Raw genomic sequence first — 20639 nt, 5'->3', positions numbered from 1 at the left:
TCACGCTCAACAAAAATCCGAAAAAAATACATATAACGATATAAAAACACACATGAAAGTACAATCATTATTGTTGAGTATATACATATTTTTGGTTGACTATCTGAGTCTATAATTGGTGTACAATCAAGTCATAGTGACCTCGAACCCTCACGGTGTGATTTATACTTTTTTTTTTTCCTGCTGATATTTGCAGTCGCATTCATGCATCTCATCAGCCACACGTTAAATGCCTCTCTGACTGTCTATCAAAAATGATCTTTCTAGATTCTCATTTGAGACAGAGCTTTTATTGAATATTAGATTGTGCGAGGAGTGTACATGGTGTGATGTGTGGATTTTTTTTTTGTAGTTCTCAGTGATTCCCAGTAAGGGTGCTGTGAGAGAGAATCAGGTGTGGTGAAGAAAATAATCCACTTTCATTGAATTGGTAAGTCACTTTTTTGAACAAAAAACAATGCGTCTTTGTCCATCAGTCAGCAATGTTGTGACAATGAAAAATGCTTTTCCATACGATGGCAAGAGAGTACATCTTGAGATTTTTCTCCTGTTAAATATGTGCCGTGACTCAATAAAGCTTGGCAAACGTTTCCCTCTTCCGTGTTATGTGTCACTGTCAGATTATGGACACCTTAATATGAATGTTTAAACATCCTGCCCTTGTATTAGGTTACGTGAGTCACAAATGTTCTGTGTGGATTATCTCATCAGCTAAACACAAAAGGTGTGCGTGCCTCTGCGTCATAACACGATGGAAAGAAGGCCCGCGTTGAGCCTCACGTCGCTTCTTGATTTCTCCTTCGGCTTTTGTTGTAACCAGGAGTTTTGCCAGCGAACCTGCGTCACTCAGGTGTGTCCTGAACACACGGGAGGGGAGAATGAATGAAATTAGGTAACAATAAGGCAAGCGAGTGGGCGTAAAACAGTTGCAACGAACTGTGTACCTGACACGCACCTTGAGCTTGACCTGTTTTACAAGAGCGCTGCGCGGACTCTCCTCCACTTTGAGCTTTTCTTTTTCTTTTTTTTCAGGCGGCGTTAAGCAAACACTTTTGGAGTGTATGCGTCATGACATGATGCCATTGCACAAATATGACTCAGCCATGTATCGCAGCCTCACCAACGCAAGGAATGTACACTCTCATACGGTCGTTATGTACATGCAAATTCCCGAACATGAAAGTTAGCGAATGGTCAACACCCAAGCGACTCCACAAGAATCAGCGAAGGAACAATTTGAGAGATTAAGAACAATTGTACTGTAAATTTACAATAGACACAGAACACTGTCCGATAGGGTTGATATATTTGTGTGCGTTAACCTTCCATTATCTATCGCGCTTGTCTGCATTCAGGTCACAGGGACTATAAGGCAGCAGAATTCTTCAGAAATCCAGTGACAGTTCTACGGCGGACGGTGCCCCTTAATGTTGTGCCTGCCCCCCGCCAAGTAGAGACTAAGTAATGCGCCTTAGCAAGGTTTGTGTTTCTTTGCATCATTGCCATGAGTGTCGTACAGACTTACTTGATATATACTGTGATGACTTCGAATGGCATTAGATTTAGACAAGTGATATAATTAATAGATACCATTCAGAAATAATTACAGTGAAGTAAATTAGACAATACGAGTGTGTTCAAAACTGTGCCCCCCCCCCGCCCCCAGCCCCCATTAAAATCAATCTAGAACTGACACTGCTTAAATCAGCAAAGTACATGTTACATTATGTAACGAAATACAGTTGTGGCAGTGATTAGCACATCTGCATCTCAGCAGAGACAATCCGGGTTTGAACCTCAACTCAGCCTGGATTTAAACCCATTTCCCCACTTTGGAAGCGGAATCGAAGCCTCGTGTAGTCACTGGGAGGGTGAAGGTGAGTCACACGGTGGTTTCCCAGAACCTTTGACACAGGACCGATGGCTCATTTGTCTGTGTGTCCAAACCGTGCATCAGCCGAGGCTCATCACGTCTACACGGTCTCCTATTATCCCTCTTGTGACCCACCGGGACACAAGAGGAATAACAACTACAATGACCAAGGTCGAACTATTATTCATAAATTCAGACATTTTTTTGAGGGGGGGAGGGGATGTATTTGTACTTCTGAGCAGTCTCCGGGGTGACTTAACATGAGAATATTTGTCATTTCTTGGCTTTCTGACATTCCCTCATTGAAATCTGGACAGCAATTTCCTCATACGGGATACTCCCAGAGCTCGGAATACAGCAGTCACCATTACGGGGAAAACAGATGATTGAAAATAAAATTCAACATCACGCTGAATGAAGCTGTTGGAATTCGTAAAAGCCTTGTACTTGTTTCTATTCAACGCGCTGTTCCCATCTTGGGTAATGTAGGACTCGACACTAACTTTTTAACTCAGCCACTGTCAAATATATCTTCAGTCAATCTTTACATCATACAAAACTAAGGTATGCCTATTGAGATGACGAGACATCGACAGATATGCTCAAGCACCCCAAAAAAAAAAAATGTGACCAAATTTGCGTTGAAAAAGATTTTGATTATGGGTCAATCACATAAGAATGAGTCAGTACATAAATAGAAAAGAAGGCTCCCCTCTCACACATGCTGAGGGCTAAAAAAGCAATGACAAGACTCCAAGCTCTAAAACTAAAGCACTGCTGGAGATTTTCAACTCCAGTGTTTTGGATTGCGCGACTGCTGGGATGTCCTGCTGACTCATGGGCAGAGATGATTACATTCATTCGATACGTGTCATGGGACTTTTATATGGAAGAGAACTATTAAAGAGAACTAAAAGAACCCCACCTGAGCCACTCTTGTTTTCATGAAAAAACTAATTGTTGGGTGGCCATCTGACTCGTCTGGTTGAGTTGAGAACAATACACATGGTGGTATAATACCATTGATAGTGATAGTATCAGTAGGACAGGGAAAATATGCATCGCCATTTTCCCTAAACACATCATCACTATGTAAACACCGAAAGATGCTTTATAATGCAATTAGATAAAATCAGCTTAGAGGGAGTAGAATGGAAAGCAACACAAAAGCACCACACACCTCCAATTCACTCGTTACAAAGACAAACTGATTCACGTGTCGTGTATAAAATACAGAATCACAACATTCTAGTTAATTTTAAAAAACTCAAATCAAAATGTAAAAAAAAAGAAACAACGAAGTCTGGCTGGAGTGTCTGATGAAACAAATGTTAACTGCTTTGTTTTATTGTTTTTCTTTTCATACGAGAACCAAACCTAGAAACAGTGTTACATTTAACAGAAGGAAAAGGCCCTTTTTTTTGCATTGAGGACAAAATTTTGGATAACTTATTTTTGTTTTTTGTCAATAGATCCACTGCAACTCCTACAGCTTTGAACATGAACAAAAATAAGAAGGCACGGAAAACTTAAAATGCCCTGGAGAACTTTTTGCATCATTAGCTACAACTGATTCAGGGTGTCCCCCGCCTACTGCCCGGAGACGGCTGGGATAGGCTCCAGCACCCCCCGCGACCCTAGTGAGGATGAAGCGGTTTGGAAAATGGATGGATGGATGGATAGCTAGAATTAAAAAATAAATAAATAAATAAATAAATATATATATTCTTTTTTATGGTGTCCTTACTTTGTTTCTTTTTGCATATTTGTATATATTATTGGTGTATTTAAATAAAACTAGGGACACCAATTTTTCTTGAAGCTAGAGTCACGAATAAAGTGTCAAAAATGTGAGGGAGAGAAAAAAAAAGTCAACCGTACAGTACGAGTATGTATGAAAATCTATTTTACTTTCTAAGGGGGTTTTGCTGCCATCTACTGGTTAAACTGGCTTTTGTGGATTTGAGCGTCTAAATATTTTCACGTTGTCAGATTTGTAATTTGCATAAGAATTTACCTGTTAATTCGGCATTGGTGTCCAGAATGTGCCAATGCATACCGCCCAGTTGAGACGTAAAGCTTCGATTTATTAGAGTCACGGTTTCCACTGAGTGTGGACGGAAGTTGCCGAACTTTGCCGACATTTTCCGGAAACGACCGAGCTAAACCGACCAGTGCCGGCCTTCGACGCTCGAGGCGTTCCCGCCAGTTGAACGCTTGTTGTGTTTTGATTAGCCGGGCGAGTGGCTCACGCTTTCTGTATTGTAGCCGACCGGCCGTAGTAGCTGGTACGGCTACCCCATGAGGCGGGGGAGTAGGCCTGCGTTTTCTGTGTAAACACCGGGCCAAACGCTGTGAGGCCATGGCGGGGGTCTTCGATATCGACTTGGACCAACCGGATGAGAATGTATCGGACGACGAACTGGAAGACGGGGTAATTACAGTACGCGTTAGCATGGATGCTAATAGCGTGTGTTCGCTCAAATGTTTCGCGGCGCCTTTAAGTTGCTAATACGACAACGAAACCCAATATCGGACACTGTCCTCGCCCTGCGTTTCCCGCGAATTCTTCCATTTCACCGAAATACGCCCAAAAACGTCATTGTATAGTTTTTCCTCGATTTAAAGTGACGGTACACCCTGTGCGTTCCTTATGCTCTTTTTGGTGACGCCAACAGTTTGAGTGTTTTTGAGTTTTTCGCCAGTGTCCGGACGAGGTCCGTCTGTCTGTGTGACCGGTACTCCGTCTTCGAGCACTGCGAAAGCGCATACAGCTGAAAACCAAATGTAATTATGCTCTTAGTTCAGAAGGAGAACCTCTTTTAACTTACAGTAAAACGGTTAATAGTCTTAACGACATTTGTAGCACGGTAGCTTTCGTAGCACATTTACTGTAATTTGAAAATATATTTTTTGTAGACTATCCCCTACTGTAGCTTCTGTAATTGTTTTCTCCCGGCATGCTCAGTGCAATGCAAGATTACACGTGTCGCGTAATTAGGCTGCATTTACGGCAGGCGTCTGGATGTTAAGACTGTTATTATTTGACACTTGTCTGTTTTTTTTAATATCTATTTTTTATGTTTAACTTCAGGGGAAAGTTGGTCGAAAAACAAGATCCAAAACATGCAGGAAAATAAAACATAATTCATGTCTAATTAACTAGCCTACATTAATGTTAATGACTTATATTTAGCAAAGTGATTTAGCCAGCATTCAATAAATCTCGTGTCTATTTTAAGCATTTCATCATGTTTTTCCCCCCTTTGTACCCAATAACGTTCAAGATACCATTGTGTTGTTTGCAATATACAAATACTTATTTGGGCCAAACAACATGGGATAAAAAAAATATAATATTACAAGAATAAAACCAATTTTATGCGAAAAAGCTATGCTCCAATATTAGAAAAAGGCATACAAAGAAGACATTTTAAATTTCGATGAAAGTTTTATTACCTTAGACAAAATGTGCAAATTCGCTGTTTCATACTTGAAAAGCAACACAAAATGCTTCACAAAAAATCACTGAGCACTTCAGGTTAAATATTATGAGAAATAAAATAATGATTATATCCAGTCAAATCTTTGTTAATATTGCTCGTTCATACTGAAAGCACAACACAAAGACAAACTCATCCATCCCTCCCATGTCCCTGACCCCTAGGACACCCATCATCCAACACAAAGTAGTTACAGTTCAAAATACAGTATGAGCATCCATGTATACCTGGTGAAGACTAATAGCACCTTGTCAAGTTAAACTTTGAATATACCTTTGACAAAAATGAAGTAATCAATGTTTCGGTACATCGACATTGTCATTCCTGCAAACAGTTTACCAACACACGATTTCTAACAACTCTTTCCTCTGAACAACTTTAATATGACTACTGTTACTGTTTACACACAAAAGACCAAAACAAATGGTGCACAGCTAAGCCCGAGGCACGTGTTCCAGTTTCCATCCTACCATGAAAAGTCACATAGTAGTCCTGCCTTGCCTTTTTAAAATGTTCACATTTTCTGAAAGGTTTCCTGTTTTCTTTATTTTCAGGGTCAGATCAGTGAATACATGGACCAATGCAGCGGTTTTGAATTGTGAGCATCAACTGGTACAAAAGGAAATGCCTCAATCTGTATAATTAAAGCTGTGCAAGTATTACAATGTGTTCATTGTTTGCTATCATTTGCTTTTTTTAATTTAAAAGGTACGATTATTTGATCGGATCACTAACCGAGATTTGAGAAAAGGTGTTCACATTCGTGTAATGACCTTTAGAGCCAGGCAAAGGCAGTTTAGTCTACCTGTTCTGTCCGCATGGAACGCCAGCCAATCCTAGCACATATCCAGTGGTAATTCTGCCGCAATGTAATTTGTTTTTAATTTCTCTGCCCCACCCCCTTTTTTTATTTTTATTTTACCAGTAACATAGATGACTGTGAGAAGTTTGAGATTTCCGAGAACAGCGTGAACAAGGGAACCGAACAAATCAGACCTGAGTGCTTTGAGCTGCTGAAGGTTCTGGGAAAGGGTGGCTATGGAAAGGTGAGCCGTTATGTTCATCTCTTTCATGAAGGCAATGGAAATTGTGCCTCACTCCTCAATGCTGTTGGTCATTCAGCTGTTCCAATTCAAATACACACCGACTGGTCACAGCAGTATTACAGTGACCTCATTTAAGTACAAGGCAGTCCGAATATTACACTTGGCTCTCAGTATGATGCAGTACATTTCTACACTCGGCATAATTAACATATTGTTAAAATGGATGCCTCTTCGATGTTGTCAGGCAAAAATTAATCTTGTTTTACTTTTGTAAAGCCATATTACAGCTCCAGTGCTTTTCGTGAAAGTAAGCAACTGATAATAATGTTGTGTCTGTAAAGTATGCAGTCCCAACCCCCCACCTATTCACCATGTTTGCAATTTGCAGATTTTCAGGGGGGAACCACCACTCTATAATTTGCTGGAATAAACTCACATACTTGCTGTTTTTGCGCTCAGCCAAAGCCATGTCTAATACAAAAATTCAGAGTTTCTTTGAGGCCATTTTAAGGCCAACGAACTATGTTGAAGTGAGGGAAGAGCGCTTTAGTCACAGTATTGTCTTGTCTGTGAAATAGAAAAAAAATGTTTTCCACCATTTTGTGGCATTTTTCCGCAATCATGAACATTTTTGGGGGGGAGTCATCTGCTTTACAAGGAAATTTTGTGAAACTATTTTCCATTGCTAACTGTCATATCCATTTCGAGAAGTTAACCACAGTATACGAAAACAAAAATACATTTAAACTGGTCATGATTTGAAGACAACTTGACAGACTCGGGGAGGTCTTTGCAGAGCAATACATCACGTAGTGATGTTTAAAACGCAAAACTGGAATTATGTATGCTATGTAAACACAATTTTTTGTCATTTTGGCCTCAACTGTCAGTCTGTCGCTGTAAATTCACTAAGAGGGTCATTATTATCATTACCATATGACCATTGTTGTCACGGATATTCTTCTCCGATGGCGCCACAAAAAAAACAAACACCAAAAAAACGACAAAAAGCCAAAGAAGTGAAACGCCGGTGGAGTCGATCCTTTAGCTGCTCGATTACTTGGAGCCCCATGAGGATTGTTATGTTGTGTTTTGTTTGAATATTTTTTGTTTTTTGTTAGGTTTTTCAGGTTCGAAAGGTATCAGGTTCCACCTCTGGGAAGATATTTGCGATGAAAGTTTTGAAAAAGGTGAGGACGAATCCTTCTTTGTTTCTCATTTTTGTTTGATGTGCTTGTCCTATGATGAGCCATCGTGAGCGCTACTGCCCTCTTGTGTACATCCTAAGCAGAGCAGTGTCATCGGGGTGGCATTATGTGAGGAAACACAAGCAGCCCTTATTTGTGGAGAATTAGGTCCCTTAAATACGTAACAGTTAAAAGCACACCGCCACCTAAGCACATATTATGTTTCACATATACGGTATGCCACAATGTGCCCCTTTTTCTGTCTCGGTGACAGATTTGTGCATTCACTTGTGAAGCCACATGCGAGTAGCAGACCACCCAAAGTAATGGAAGCAGGCTTTTTTCTTTCTCTCTCTCTTCTTGAAACCTCATCGTGGCTTTTATGCTCCGCTTAACCTCTTAGCTTCAGCTGACACTAAACGATTGCCTGACTCCTCCATTCCCAGCAGTTTGAGGCTTTGGATAATGATGTGTTTATTGGCTTAATGAGGCTTCACCCTCTCCCCTCACATATGGTGTCTGATTCCAGCGCTGTCACTGGTGCGGAGACTTAATGCAGTTCTAGCGGGGTTAAAGTTATAGCTGGGATTCAAATCATCCCTTGCTTTCTGTGTTTTTCCCTCCCATCCCCTTTGTCAGGCCATGATTGTTCGCAACGCAAAGGACACAGCGCACACCAAAGCCGAGAGGAGCATTCTGGAAGAGGTCAAGCATCCTTTTATAGTGGATCTTATTTATGCCTTCCAGACAGGAGGAAAGTTGTACCTAATCCTGGAGTATCTCAGCGGTGAGCATCCACAAGCATCAGCACAGCCTTGCTCAGTAACATAAATGGATGCAATCCACTTTTCATGTCCGAGGATCGAATGGTGCAGCATTTTCAGTGTTAACACACTTTTTCTAAAGTGAATGCATTTGCAGGTGGGGAGCTTTTTATGCAACTGGAGCGGGAGGGCATCTTTATGGAAGACACAGCGTGGTAAGTTTCATGTGTACTCAGTTAACTTTTTTTTAATGTCTTTTTTTTTCATAATTATACTGTACAATCTTTCACACCCTCTTAAGGGTTTTTGAAAGATATTTATGGTTGAAAATGAGTTTGATGCCCTTTTTTGCAAGCTGTTTTTGTTGGTCTGAAATTATGGTTTCTATCGATATTTAAACCTGTTCGTCCAATTTTTTTTCATTAAAAAAAAAACTTTTACGGGAATATGGTGTCTGCATTTCAGGCATCCCGTTAACATTAAAATTCGTACCACGTGATTGTAACGTGCCATCCTTTTTAATATATAAATGTCATTGTTTCCAGAATCCATGTTAGGCTTGTGAACAGTATTGTTGTTGGGCATTTTAAGTTACCGGATGTATGTTCGTAAAACACATTTTGAAATATGCAAATCCTATGTGAGATGTGATCGTCTTAAAGAGAAATGTCTCATGCTTTTTTTTTTTCCTTTTTTTTTTTGTGCCCGTCTTCTTCCGTTGGCAGTTTTTACCTGGCTGAGATTTCAATGGCACTGGGCCACTTGCACCAGAAAGGAATCATCTACCGAGACCTGAAGCCTGAAAACATCATGCTCAACAACAAGGGTGCAAAAATCTTGTCTCTTTGTCACACGCGGCTCTTGTACAATATTCTTGTGTGATCGCTGAGAAGCCACCCTTCACAATGCGTGTTATGTCCAAAACATTTATTTTCAAGGGGACCAAAAAAAAAGAACCCCCACACACATTTCAAGCTTGTAAATATTTCGGATGGGAATCTATCACTTTTGTCAACTCTCGTGACTTTCAAGATTGACATATTGATATGCTATCGGAAGACTGTTTTGCCAAGCTTATAGTTCTGTGATTTGTACTTTCAGGGCATGTGAAGTTGACTGACTTTGGCTTGTGCAAAGAGTCCATCCATGATGGGACGGTCACCCACACCTTCTGTGGTACCATCGAGTACATGTACGTCCTGCTCATTACAATCCTACAGGCCAAGTAACCGGCAGTCCAGTTTAGTTCAGTTTGCCGGGCAATAGTTCAGAACAGTGACAGACCGGGCTTGGATTTCCATAGATTATGGGACCTTTTGCAATTGCACTGCGAAAATACAAGTAGTCGGCTGAAACACATTTTGTGGCACTGGGGCCCGCTTCTGCCGTTCGGTGTTAACCGCATCACCGTTTCCCAAGGGCTCCGGAGATTCTCATGAGGAGCGGCCATAACAGAGCAGTGGACTGGTGGAGTCTGGGGGCCCTCATGTACGACATGCTGACAGGAGCAGTAAGCGCACACGGCCGCGTCCGATTTTCTGCCGAGTCAGCCGATTCTGTTCGCTAAGATCTTTTGTCTTGTTCTCTCGCAGCCTCCGTTCACTGGCGAAAACCGAAAAAAGACCATCGACAAAATTTTAAAATGCAAACTCAGTCTTCCACCTTACCTCACTCAAGAAGCCAGAGACCTCCTCAAAAAAGTGAACCTTCACTGCTCCTCCTCTCCTCCACCAACCTCGTATTGCACAGCTTGTATCTGCTCAACATGACGTTTTTTTTATTTTTCCTCTTCTCTCAGCTTTTAAAGCGAAGCGCCTCAATGCGACTGGGGGCAGGGCCAAATGACGCCGGCGAGGTGCAGGTAATTTTTTGAAGTCAACTTTATTGTCAAATGTGCTACATGTGCAACATACAGCACAGACGAAATGACATTCCTCAGGAGAGAGAGGAGCCGCTGCGGGTGCCCGCGCTACCATCAAAAGAACAGTTACAATTCTTAGAATCATAACTGAGGCTGAACGAGTGTGAAACAGAATCTAATTGCAACCCCCCCTCCCCTCAATGTTGCGATTAAAGGTGCACTCAAATCAATTATTGATTAATCAATCGATGAATCATTTCAAAACAATGTTAAATGAAAAATTGTCCAAATCCTTGGAATTTCAGCCTCTCAACAGGAGACCTCAAATTTCTGTCGTCTCTCATGGTATCTAAAAAAATATATTGATTTCCCCCAGGCCCACCCTTTCTTCCGCCATACGAACTGGGAGGAGCTCCTAGCACACCGAGTGGAACCTCCATTCAAACCTTTCCTGGTGAGTTCATCCGGCATACAGTGCCGCCGCGCTCCCTGACCCGAACCCAAAACAATCGTCTTCACTGAGCCGCTTATTTTGGCAGCGATCGGCCGAAGACGTCAGCCAGTTTGACTCCAAGTTCACCAGCCAGCCTCCAGTGGACAGTCCGGATGATTCCATGCTCAGCGAGAGCGCCAATCAAGTCTTCCTGGTGCGTCCCGGTTGTGTCATTCTTGCCTCGTTATCCGTTGTTGTCAAAGGTTCATTCATCGCCGCACCAGATCGGGGTTATAACAGTTTCAGAATTTTCAGTTGTTTTTTTTTTTCCGAGTTTTCTTTTTTAAATGCAGAAATTTCGAAATTACTCTTTAGAGCGGCTTTGTTAGTTTAAAAAAAAATTTGTTTTAGTATTAGCTTTAGTTTTTCAAAATTGTATTTCTTGTCTGCAATTTAAAAAAAAACATCACAGTAAGTATTGTGTCGTAAAAACTCAACTATATTTTAAAAACAACCATTCATAAAACAAATAACAGGTAGTGGAAAACAGTCTACAGATTTTGAAGTACAGTAAGTGTAGTGCATGCTACTTCTTTGGACGCATCACAACACCCATGTTTTAAAACGAGGAGGGATTTGTGTCTTGAATTCTTGTTGCGAAGTATTCCATATGTAACACTACGAGCCACTTACCTACCCACTTGATTTTATCTGTCAGTCAATGCCAAAGTGGATGAAAGACGGATAGATGCATAGATTAGATTAGATGATTTAACACTGCAAATACCCACCATGCAGAATCGCTGATTTGGTGTGCGCAGAACGAGAAAAGTTTCCTTGTTGGGCCAAGTTCTGAAAACGTTACCTGGGCTTTCCTAGTAACAAGCTAACGGAGTGAGATTTTTTTTTTTTTTTTGGCTGTAAATAACATCACACAAGAGACATTTGACGCTGGAGTACTTAAGTACTTAAAATAGGTTTAAGGGGAAGAAAGTTGTGCCTATTATCTGCACACAAACATATTTTTTGTGCAACCGGGGCAACCTGTGGACGTTTTTGTCATTTCCTGTTCAGCAAATATGTTTTACCAGAATCGGCTAATGAGTCCCATCTGGTTCAGGAGTCCTCTTCCTGGAAGCTTCCCTCACTGTTCCGCCACATTGCTGGCATTCAGTTGACTGGTCATTTATTGGCTTTGTTGCAGGGTTTCACATATGTGGCTCCGTCCGTGCTGGAAAACGTTAAGGAGAAATTCTCATTCGAGCCAAAGGTCCGCTCGCCTCGCAAGTTCCCGGGAAGCCCGAGGACGCCTGTGAGGTGACGACAAATTATAGCTTTCCTCTCTTTTGGGACACACTCGTCACCCCGCCGCTTCATGTAATGTAGTAACATGAAGCGGCGGGGTGAAGAATTGTAGTAACAGTCCTAATGTTGGGAAAAATAACAGCAGCTAATTTCCCCTGTCGCAGCCCGGTGAAGTTCGCACGGGGAGACTGTTGGCCGCAGGGAGCCTCTGCGGAACAACCCATGGAGGTGTCCACAATGGAGCAAATGGACACGAGCAGCGGCAGCAGCGGCGCGTCGGAAGCCTCGGCACCGCTTCCCATCAGGCGGCCGTCGAGCGTCGGCGAGCAGCTCTACAAAAAACAAGCCTATCCTCTGAACTCCAAACGACCGGAACACTTGCGGATGAACCTATGACGCTCGGCGCAGCCCCTTCCCCGTTCGCAGAAATAATGGGCCGTCACTGTTGATGTCATCACCAGCGCTTCCATCTCTTGGCCTTGCTCCAGAATCTTGCTTTTGGTGCGAGTCACCAATGTCCTTATTGACCGTCAGTTTGGTTTCATGGTGCTCTTCTTTCCTCAAAGGAAAACTTTGAACAAACATGCCACCCGGCACCAGCTGTTTGCTATTCACAATGAACTTGCAGCGAAAAAAGTCACGCAGTTTCTTTGTGGTAAATGTAAAAACACTATGAGGTGCCGTATGGGCCACGAATAACATTTACCTCTTACACGCACCCAAAACCCTCTCACATTCAATACGAAATGCTCACCTATATCAAAAAGACAAAAAAAAGTCACACAAAAAAAAGGCACCCAAAAAAAACCTCAAACACACCAACAATCTCACTACAAGAAAGTCCCTCTCAGATAAACCCAAAAAAATACCCCAAACACTCAACAGCAACAGACAGAGGGCGGGACTTACTGCATGGCAGAGCCAATCAGCATTTGACATTGGGGAGTGAGTTTTGAGCTTCTTTTTTTCACAAACACATTTTTTTTACTTTGGCTTGAGGTTAAAAGGGCCTCATATTGTGTGTGTTTGTATGTTATGGATTTTTGGTTTTTTTTGGTGAAACTTTGTTCTATGTTTCAGTTTTTGAATTGAATTGAATACAACTTTATTGTCAAATGTGCTGTATGTATGTGTAACATACAGCACAGATGAAATTTCTTCCCTCAACATAAAACGAGGAGTCGCTGCGGGTGTCCGCGCCGCCATCAAAAGAAAAGTTAACAAGTCAGGGTTTTTATTTTTTTGCTCACTGAGCAGTTTTTTGGCTGAGTGTGAGTTTTTGGAGCGAGTATGAATGTTTTTGGTGAGTGTGAGTGGTAAATGTTATTTTTGGTCTACACGGCACTTGATGTTAAAGCCTTTGCATTTCTACATTGACTGTTACCAAGAACATGAATACTCGGTTGAGTGTGAACCATGACGCTGCTGGAGGATTGAAGCCATTGGATGCTTTTTTTTTTTTTTAATGACTCTTATTGTTTTGTTTTTTTGAATGGCTGAAATAATTGCCAACCAAATGCTTTAAACTTTTCTATAGCGTTCAAAAGATGGATCAGTGTTCAATTGATTTTTCTTCCATCGGCGGTAAAGCATCAACTGTGAATTTTTTTGCGTCTTCATTTTAGGGCCATTGGCTCACACTATGCAAACTACGTAGCTATTTATTGTTTAGTTTTATTTCGACAGCGTGACAGTATTTTGGAAGAAAAGGTTAATTGATATACATTCTCATGTTTTTTTTCCTCACAAAAACAGTTCAAATGGCCACCACAAACGCAGCTTTCAATCAAACACCTTTTCCAGTATGTAATGATTTTTGTGCAGCAATGTCATTTTTTAACAATATTTTTTTTCATTCCATATTATATGCTACTGTTCTTGACTGAATGAAACTTGAACTTTTTACTGCGCTTTGGGCAGCATGCAGAAGGTGGAATTGCGTATTTAGTCAAGAGTCCTTAGATTGTGATTGATGTGAAAGTGATTTTTTTTTTTAAGGTTGAGGATCACGAAATCCACATTTGAGATGTTAGGCAAAACGATCTAGGAAATCTATTTTGCTTTTAATCACTGTTGGGCAGTGACGAGAATTGAGTTTGTAAAGTTAGTGAATGTTGACATCTGCTTTTGAAGATGTTCTATACTGTATATATGAATAGTAAAAACATGAAATGTTATTTGGTTCGGAGCGCATTCTGTCGTTCATCCGGGGTTTGACGAGACCACCTCGAGCAGGCAAGTCCAGCTCCGATCCTCAAGAGCCGCCGCCCTGCCCGTTTTCCCATCTCTCCCTGTTGCAACACACCTGATTCCAATGTTCAGCTCATCAGCAAAGCTCTGAAGAAGCTTGATAATGATCCTGATCATTTCAGTTATGTGTGTTGCAGCGGGGAGAGATGGAGAACAGTCACGACAGCTAACATCGAGGACCGAGTTTGGACACCCCTGACTCCGAGACCACTTTTTGGTACGTTATCAAATGAAGTTACTCTTGATAAAAGTCAGATGTATTTTGACGTTCCGACATAGCCCACCTTAAGGTCCAAGAAGACATGCTGGCTCGGTTGGTTACAGCTGAAGAGGAAACAAACTCCACACACATACCTCACTCAAATGTAAATTTTATTCAGATAGTTCATGGACAAGAACGGTGACATTTTTTTTCCATTAGATAAAATATATTTCTCCAATTCTTTGGTGTTTGTAAATCATCTCTGTAAAAACATATTCCAAAATTTGTGTAAAATCTTGCTGAGCTGCAAAAATAGCGATAGCACCAGCTTACACGTATACAGTGCCTATCCCATCGCCTGATACAGGCTGCTGTTGGAGCGTTAGTAGAAGCGTTTCCAAAGGCATCGCAGTGTGCAATCTGCCAGTGGCCCCACAATTCAACTTTAACCCTTCAAGATGAAAGATGCGTCTTCACCAATCACTCCAGGTCGGAGGTCTGCGCACATCCGCGAACCTTCGGCCGACATGAAAGGATCAAATGTAGAGCTGGAAAGATTTTACACACAGCCCGTGAAACCTGAAATCTAGCAAATTGTCCAAAAATATTTTCTTGTATTTATAGTAGAAGAATAATTTCAAAGAAGCTCAACGTGTAGGCCCATGAGGAAAATAATATCATTAAAAAAAAAAGGGGTTGGGAATGTAGAATATACTTTGAGATATCAACACGGGGAAAACTACAACTAAAATTTCATGACCGTGAGTGGCCTCAGAAAATTCATTGACCAGTGTTGTACAAATTTTGACAATCAAACAACGTAACATTCATCAACGCTCCCAAATGCGTGCGATCAGTAAATCTGCAGGTGCGCCGATGTGGCGCCGTCCTTCCACTTGTACACTTTTTCCGTGATCACGGTGCGGCAGAGGGGGCAGCTCTTCTCCCGGTTGAACCACAGAGCGATGCACTGGTCACAGAATATGTGCTGCGCAGTCACAGACACAGCGGTACAATTTATTACACGTCTCCGCGTCGGGGCTGTCAACAATCAAACGGAAATCAACTTTTCCGCGTCTTAACGTAACAGTACGTTCCATCTCGTGATGCTAGTCATGTGCTGCAATAAATGCCAGAGTGGGAAACACTGCTGGCATTGACCTCTGGGGGCAACCTGGATTCAAATCCCAGTTGTTAAAATCCACCCGCCTCCAGAGCCTGAGTAAAGGATAGAATTGACAAATGTTTTACCTGACAGATGAGCGATTGAGGCTCCCTGTATTCTCCCTGGCAGATGGGACACACACCACCGGCTTCCATGCACTGACTCCTCGTGGCCGCCGTCCCTGTATGCTGAAAGGCAAGAAAAACACCCCGGTTAGGACAAGCAGCATTTCAGGTGAGTGGTAGCACTTAAATTGTTTTTTCTTAAATGACCAATCGATCAGAGAGCAATAACAAAAAATGAGGAATATTTCATTTGGGTGAATCAAAACATCATCAGGGGGTTCAAACTGACCTCGCTCTTAAGAACAATCCTCACAGTTTTCAGTAAAGACTTGCACTGCCTGTACAATCCCAAAAGCTGCAAAAGTACAGGTAAATAGTTTTGAGAAGATATTTGGTAGTCATTTGATTTTCGAGAAGCGTCATACCTTCAGTATGAGGTAGAGCAGAGCCAGCAAAACGCCCACAGTGAGCGCCGGGTTACCGTCGGCTTCCTGGTAGGTGACCAGGTAGCGGAACCAGAGCGGCGCGGGGGCGGCGGCCTGGTAGACCTGAGCCAGCTCCTCACTCAGCAGCAGCCAGCGTCCCTGCGCACAATCGCCGCGTTACGAGACCGTCGAGACAAGTCAAGCGTTTTAGAGTACGATAGTTATCTCATGGCGCACGTCAACAACTACACTCCTGCGGTGCTGCAACGGGAATATTTCAGTCGGAATTCGCGTTGGGCGCACCACGTTATTTACGGCGACTCGCACAAACACGCCCTTCAATTAGTTGAATTTCTGCAGGACAAAGGGAACATTTTAGGGATCAGTCATTTTGTTGTCCTTCAAAACTTGATGAAAGAACCTTAAAAAGAAAATATCCACGCTGAGCCTTGATGGAAACGGCAGAATATAATTCCATCCATATTACTGTACAGCCATACATTAAGAATGACGGTCGAACGGCTGTTTGAAAATTCAAGTTGACCATACTTCATCATGCAATAGTAAACTTAAAAGGAAAAAAAATAATTAGGTCACTAACCCACTCAAAAAAATGAATTGAATTTAAAAAAGAAAAAACAAACAAAAAATGTGCAGGTGAACTGGACCTAACCCAGCTGACTTTGTGCGTGAGTTCATCAGCCAAATCGCACACAATGTGACATTTTCCAAACCAAGTCACTTGCTCTCACCTGTGCTTGATAGTTGAGCAACCAAGCGGGCAGCAGCAGGAGAAGGCACTTGATCCCCAAACAGAGGAATTTGATGATGAAGTTGGTGATGCCAACGGCCCACAGGACCTCCCAGAATCCCAGTGGCTCAAAGGTTGGACTGAGGAACACAAGGCTGGGGGGCACGAATTAAATTAGGGTCCAAAACATACTTAACTTGCGTAAACAGTTTGAACATTTTTTAAATCCGAGCGTGTGCTGCTCCTACGGGGACGTTACCAGTTGTAAAGCGTCTGAGGGAGAAAAGTGTAGTAGAGAAGGAGGGTGGAGGAGACCAACAGCAGCAGCAGCCACACACAATGCAACTTGGCGTGGCAAGCCTGAGTGGGGGGGCGCACAGTCCAAATGCTTTAGAGGACAATGATTCTCAAAAGCACTGCTTTCCTACTCGCTCTTTTTTGTAACTATCCGGCTCTTACCTGAAGAAATACTTGGGTTTGGATGCTTTGATTGACATAGAGAAACGTTGTGAAGAGGCCCACGCCAACTGCAAGCCCTTTGAGAAAGAGAAGTTGTTACATAAGCCGATTGGATAGAAACAGCTGGTCACCATAGAGCGGGATTTTCACAGCACGGTTCAAGTGGCATGATTGAGAAATCTGGCATGACGGCGCAAAAAAGAAAAAACCCCGCACGGGGTTGGATATATTTAGACTTGAATCAGGCCTCTTCCAAATGTAGATACAAACCAGATGCGTATCAGATATCTGCCAATGCGAGTGAAATACAAACACGGAGGGGATTTACACCGTTAATGTGAACTTGGCGTCATCGAAAGTGAAATTGGAGACAGATGGGTGCCTGCTCCCAAAAACACAAATAAATGAAAAACTGCGGAACAATGAAATGGGATAAATGTTAGAAGTGGGTCGATCATTACATAAGCAAAATAATTGGACGTCATTCAAATCAATGACAAGAACGAGTCAGCCCAGGGCCAACTATACACTTTGTATTTATATTAACGATGTATTATTGTTTACTTCTGTGTTGCTGTCACTCCCTGCTGTTTGACGCTTGGGGCGTTGGTGCAATTTGAGCGTCAGATCAGATTAAGTTGGTCTTTTACAGTTGGTGCTGCAGAGTACAGCCTGTGAGTCTGTTTACACTTACCTAGCGCATGCTGGAGGACCAGCTTAGCGCTTAATATGATGAGAAAAGGAAGACTCTTTTGGAACCAGCGAAACAGGCAACGTAGCTCCGAAAGCGAGGTACTGGGCTCTCCGGAGTCCAGGTCTGCGGAGTCTGTTGGGTCGGCATCAGAGGTGGGCTGTCGCTGCCCGCGAGTGTGTCCGTGGGAATGAGAGTGGCTGTGAGGGTTGATTCTGGACCTCCTGGACGAGGCGGCTCCGCCTGATTCGCCCGGCGCGCCGCCGCTCAGGGCTACGCGCACCTCATTGGTATCGGAATGGATGGTGCCTGCGGCGCCGGAGGCTGTCGTCCTGCTGGGAACCTCTGCTTGTAGAGTAAGGGACAAACCATTTCTCAAATGAGTACCTTCCTGGCTGGAATTAGGCTGCATGACAGTAGGAGACTCCCTCACTTTCACAGCTCTTCTGGACACAAAAGGGAAATCTTTTTAGATTTTATATTGAGTCCTAGCATTGGCACATTAATTGTTTTTTTTCTCCCTTGATTGTTTTATGATCACAATAAGTGCAATCTGAAATCATTATTACATTTAAATTAATTATTCAGGCAAATGACGAACTCTAGGCTCCAAACGGTCGTCTCCTCGGCACAGCAGGAAATGGAGCATGGACTACCTCACTTGCATGAGAGCGCCTCAACAAAACTGATTTCAGCAATACAAGAGAAGGGTGTGTAAAGTGTACAATAATTCTTGTTTTGTTGTTGTTTTGGGGGGGGGGGATTGGCCACAATTGTCAGGCGTGAGGGAATTGTAACGGAATATGTACTCTTTAAAGACCAATGAATTATACAGTAGTGGCCTCGTTCTATTATACTTATGAAAGAATGTCTTGAAACAGAATATTGTACATTTAAAAGCAGCCATGTTGTTACACAAGAGATTAACAGTCGCACATAATCTGGCTACTTTAAACTGAGCTCCTATTTGAACTTCAGGTACCATAACGTCTGCTCCTCTGCAAACACAAGTTATGAAGACTCGTAATTACTTTTTAGTCAGGGAAAATAACAACACAAGAGTTCGCGAGCTGGCGACAGTGAAATGTCATTAGCAGTAGCGCTCAGATGTTTTGTGAAAAGCTACGAGTGCATTCACTTACCTGTCATTCTGCAACCGGAGTTTCATGGTAATCTTTTAGTCGCCATTTAATCAAATCGACCAAAACGCCAAAAGAAACAAAAGCAAAAAGAAATGCACTAAAGATGTTGACTTTCGAGCTCAGCTATAAACCTCCAGTTGACGTCACAACAAGCTTCCTCTGTGTTGTTTTGTTGTCAAATGCCGCATTATCGCCACCTAGCGTTCAATTTGTATACCTGCAATGTGTTGTAATTTCAAACGTGACACTCTTGAAGCAAATGATAACCCGATGGTTTTGAAAGTCTTCATTTTGCTTTTGTTTGAACAGAGTTTGTTCTAGATGTAAAAACGAGAGAAATAATGGTTAAGATGGTTTCTCATTGAACGGGAAGAACTCTGAGACAAGTTAAACAGGTTCAACCGGTTCTTTGTTGCAAATTTTGATTCATCCAGTTCTCTAATCGTCGTTCATTCAGTGACGCTCAACCACCAAATTGTTTTCTGAGTCATGTTGAAGGGAAAAAAATCGTCCTTTGTGCTGTGTAAACTATCCCAGCGTTTCCATTTGTTTTGTGTTGTACAAATATTTTATTAAAATATTATTCAATCCAAAAATATAGAACCAGTGTATTTTAAGTCCACCCATTATCTGATCCGCTTGTCCTTACGAGAATCACGGGCGTACTGGAGCCTATCCCAGCTGGCCGGGTACACCCTGAACTGCCAGCCAATCGCAGAACACACATAGACAAACAACCATTTACTTACAATCGCACTTGTGATCAATTAACCTGCCGTGCAGGTTTTTGGAATGTGGGAGCAAATAGCAGTACCCGTAGAATACCCACACAGGCATGAAGTGAAGAGAAATCGACAGGAATCAAACTCATGACCTCTGCAATGTGAAGTGGACGTGCTAACCAGTCGATCACTGTGTCGCCTGTCTGTTAAGTGTCTCACAAAAAAATAAAATGATGCCATAAAAAATTTGGAAAGTTGCACTTAAATACATACAGTCTATCCGGAAAGTATTTATTGTGCTTAATTCACTTCCCTCATATTTGGTTTTAACGCTTTGTTCTAAAATTGAATTTTAATGCAAATGTGTACATATAAATAATAGAAACCTAAGAGACTAAAATATATTTATAGCCTTTGCTTTTTTGTAATAGTTTACATTTGGCAAAAATAACAGCTTATCATAATGTCGGTCATGCACGTCGATTTTTGAGTGGGAAAAAAAATGATTCCAGTTTAGAAAAAGGAACAAACTAGCCCTTTTTCCAAGTGTGCACCGTATGTAAACGACGTTTTAAAACCTGTTTCCAAGTTCGTTGAAAATGATTTTCATTATCCAGCAGGTGGCGCCTCATGATAACGTCAGGAAAGCATCTCACCAAATGAAATTGATCTATCTTTAATCTCCGATGCTAAAACGAAACATGAGCACTGATGAAGGCCTATTACGTCATCATGCATGTAGGATGAAAGATGAACTTTTTTTTTTTTTGGTCCCATTGTAATTTGGTGCTAATT

General features: G+C 42.0%; 2 protein-coding genes across 6 annotated transcripts; one reads left to right on the top strand and one right to left on the bottom strand.

Moving 5' to 3' along the window:
• The first annotated feature begins 4040 nt into the window (after positions 1 to 4040).
• Positions 4041 to 14149, top strand: rps6kb1a (ribosomal protein S6 kinase B1a). 2 transcript variants are annotated; one of them, XM_086131382.1, is made up of 15 exons: positions 4041 to 4307; positions 5931 to 5974; positions 6302 to 6422; positions 7544 to 7612; positions 8249 to 8396; positions 8531 to 8588; positions 9099 to 9199; positions 9475 to 9565; positions 9793 to 9883; positions 9966 to 10073; positions 10172 to 10234; positions 10611 to 10688; positions 10774 to 10881; positions 11872 to 11984; positions 12137 to 14149. In XM_086131382.1, exons 1-15 carry the CDS (start codon positions 4236 to 4238, stop codon positions 12366 to 12368), a joined length of 1497 nt encoding a protein of 498 aa, XP_085987508.1. In that variant the 5' UTR covers positions 4041 to 4235; the 3' UTR covers positions 12369 to 14149. The 2 variants fall into 2 exon arrangements, with proteins under 2 accessions (XP_085987508.1, XP_085987509.1); XM_086131383.1 differs by lacking the exon at positions 4041 to 4307 and adding an exon at positions 4559 to 4660.
• Positions 14150 to 14577: 428 nt separating this feature from the next.
• rnft1 (ring finger protein, transmembrane 1) lies at positions 14578 to 19353 on the bottom strand. 4 transcript variants are annotated; one of them, XM_086131840.1, is made up of 9 exons: positions 19123 to 19353; positions 17984 to 18423; positions 17290 to 17366; positions 17090 to 17190; positions 16832 to 16985; positions 16080 to 16238; positions 15944 to 16009; positions 15676 to 15777; positions 14578 to 15412 (listed from the first exon to the last, which is right to left on the bottom strand). In XM_086131840.1, the coding sequence occupies exons 1-9, from the start codon at positions 19146 to 19148 to the stop codon at positions 15278 to 15280; spliced, it is 1260 nt and encodes a 419-aa protein (XP_085987966.1). In that variant the 5' UTR covers positions 19149 to 19353; the 3' UTR covers positions 14578 to 15277. The 4 variants fall into 4 exon arrangements, with proteins under 4 accessions (XP_085987966.1, XP_085987965.1, XP_085987967.1 ...); XM_086131839.1 differs by having other exon boundaries at positions 17984 to 18426; positions 19123 to 19352; XM_086131841.1 differs by having other exon boundaries at positions 17984 to 18328; positions 19123 to 19348.
• Between the last annotated feature and the right edge of the window lie 1286 nt (positions 19354 to 20639).

Source organism: Hippocampus guttulatus, chromosome 15 (genome assembly GCF_054856545.1).
Source record: "Hippocampus guttulatus isolate MCC_2025c chromosome 15, RoL_Hgut_1.0, whole genome shotgun sequence".
Taxonomy (NCBI): domain Eukaryota; kingdom Metazoa; phylum Chordata; class Actinopteri; order Syngnathiformes; family Syngnathidae; genus Hippocampus; species Hippocampus guttulatus.
Note: the sequence above shows the minus strand (reverse complement) of the source record. Positions and strands in the feature narration are given on the sequence as shown.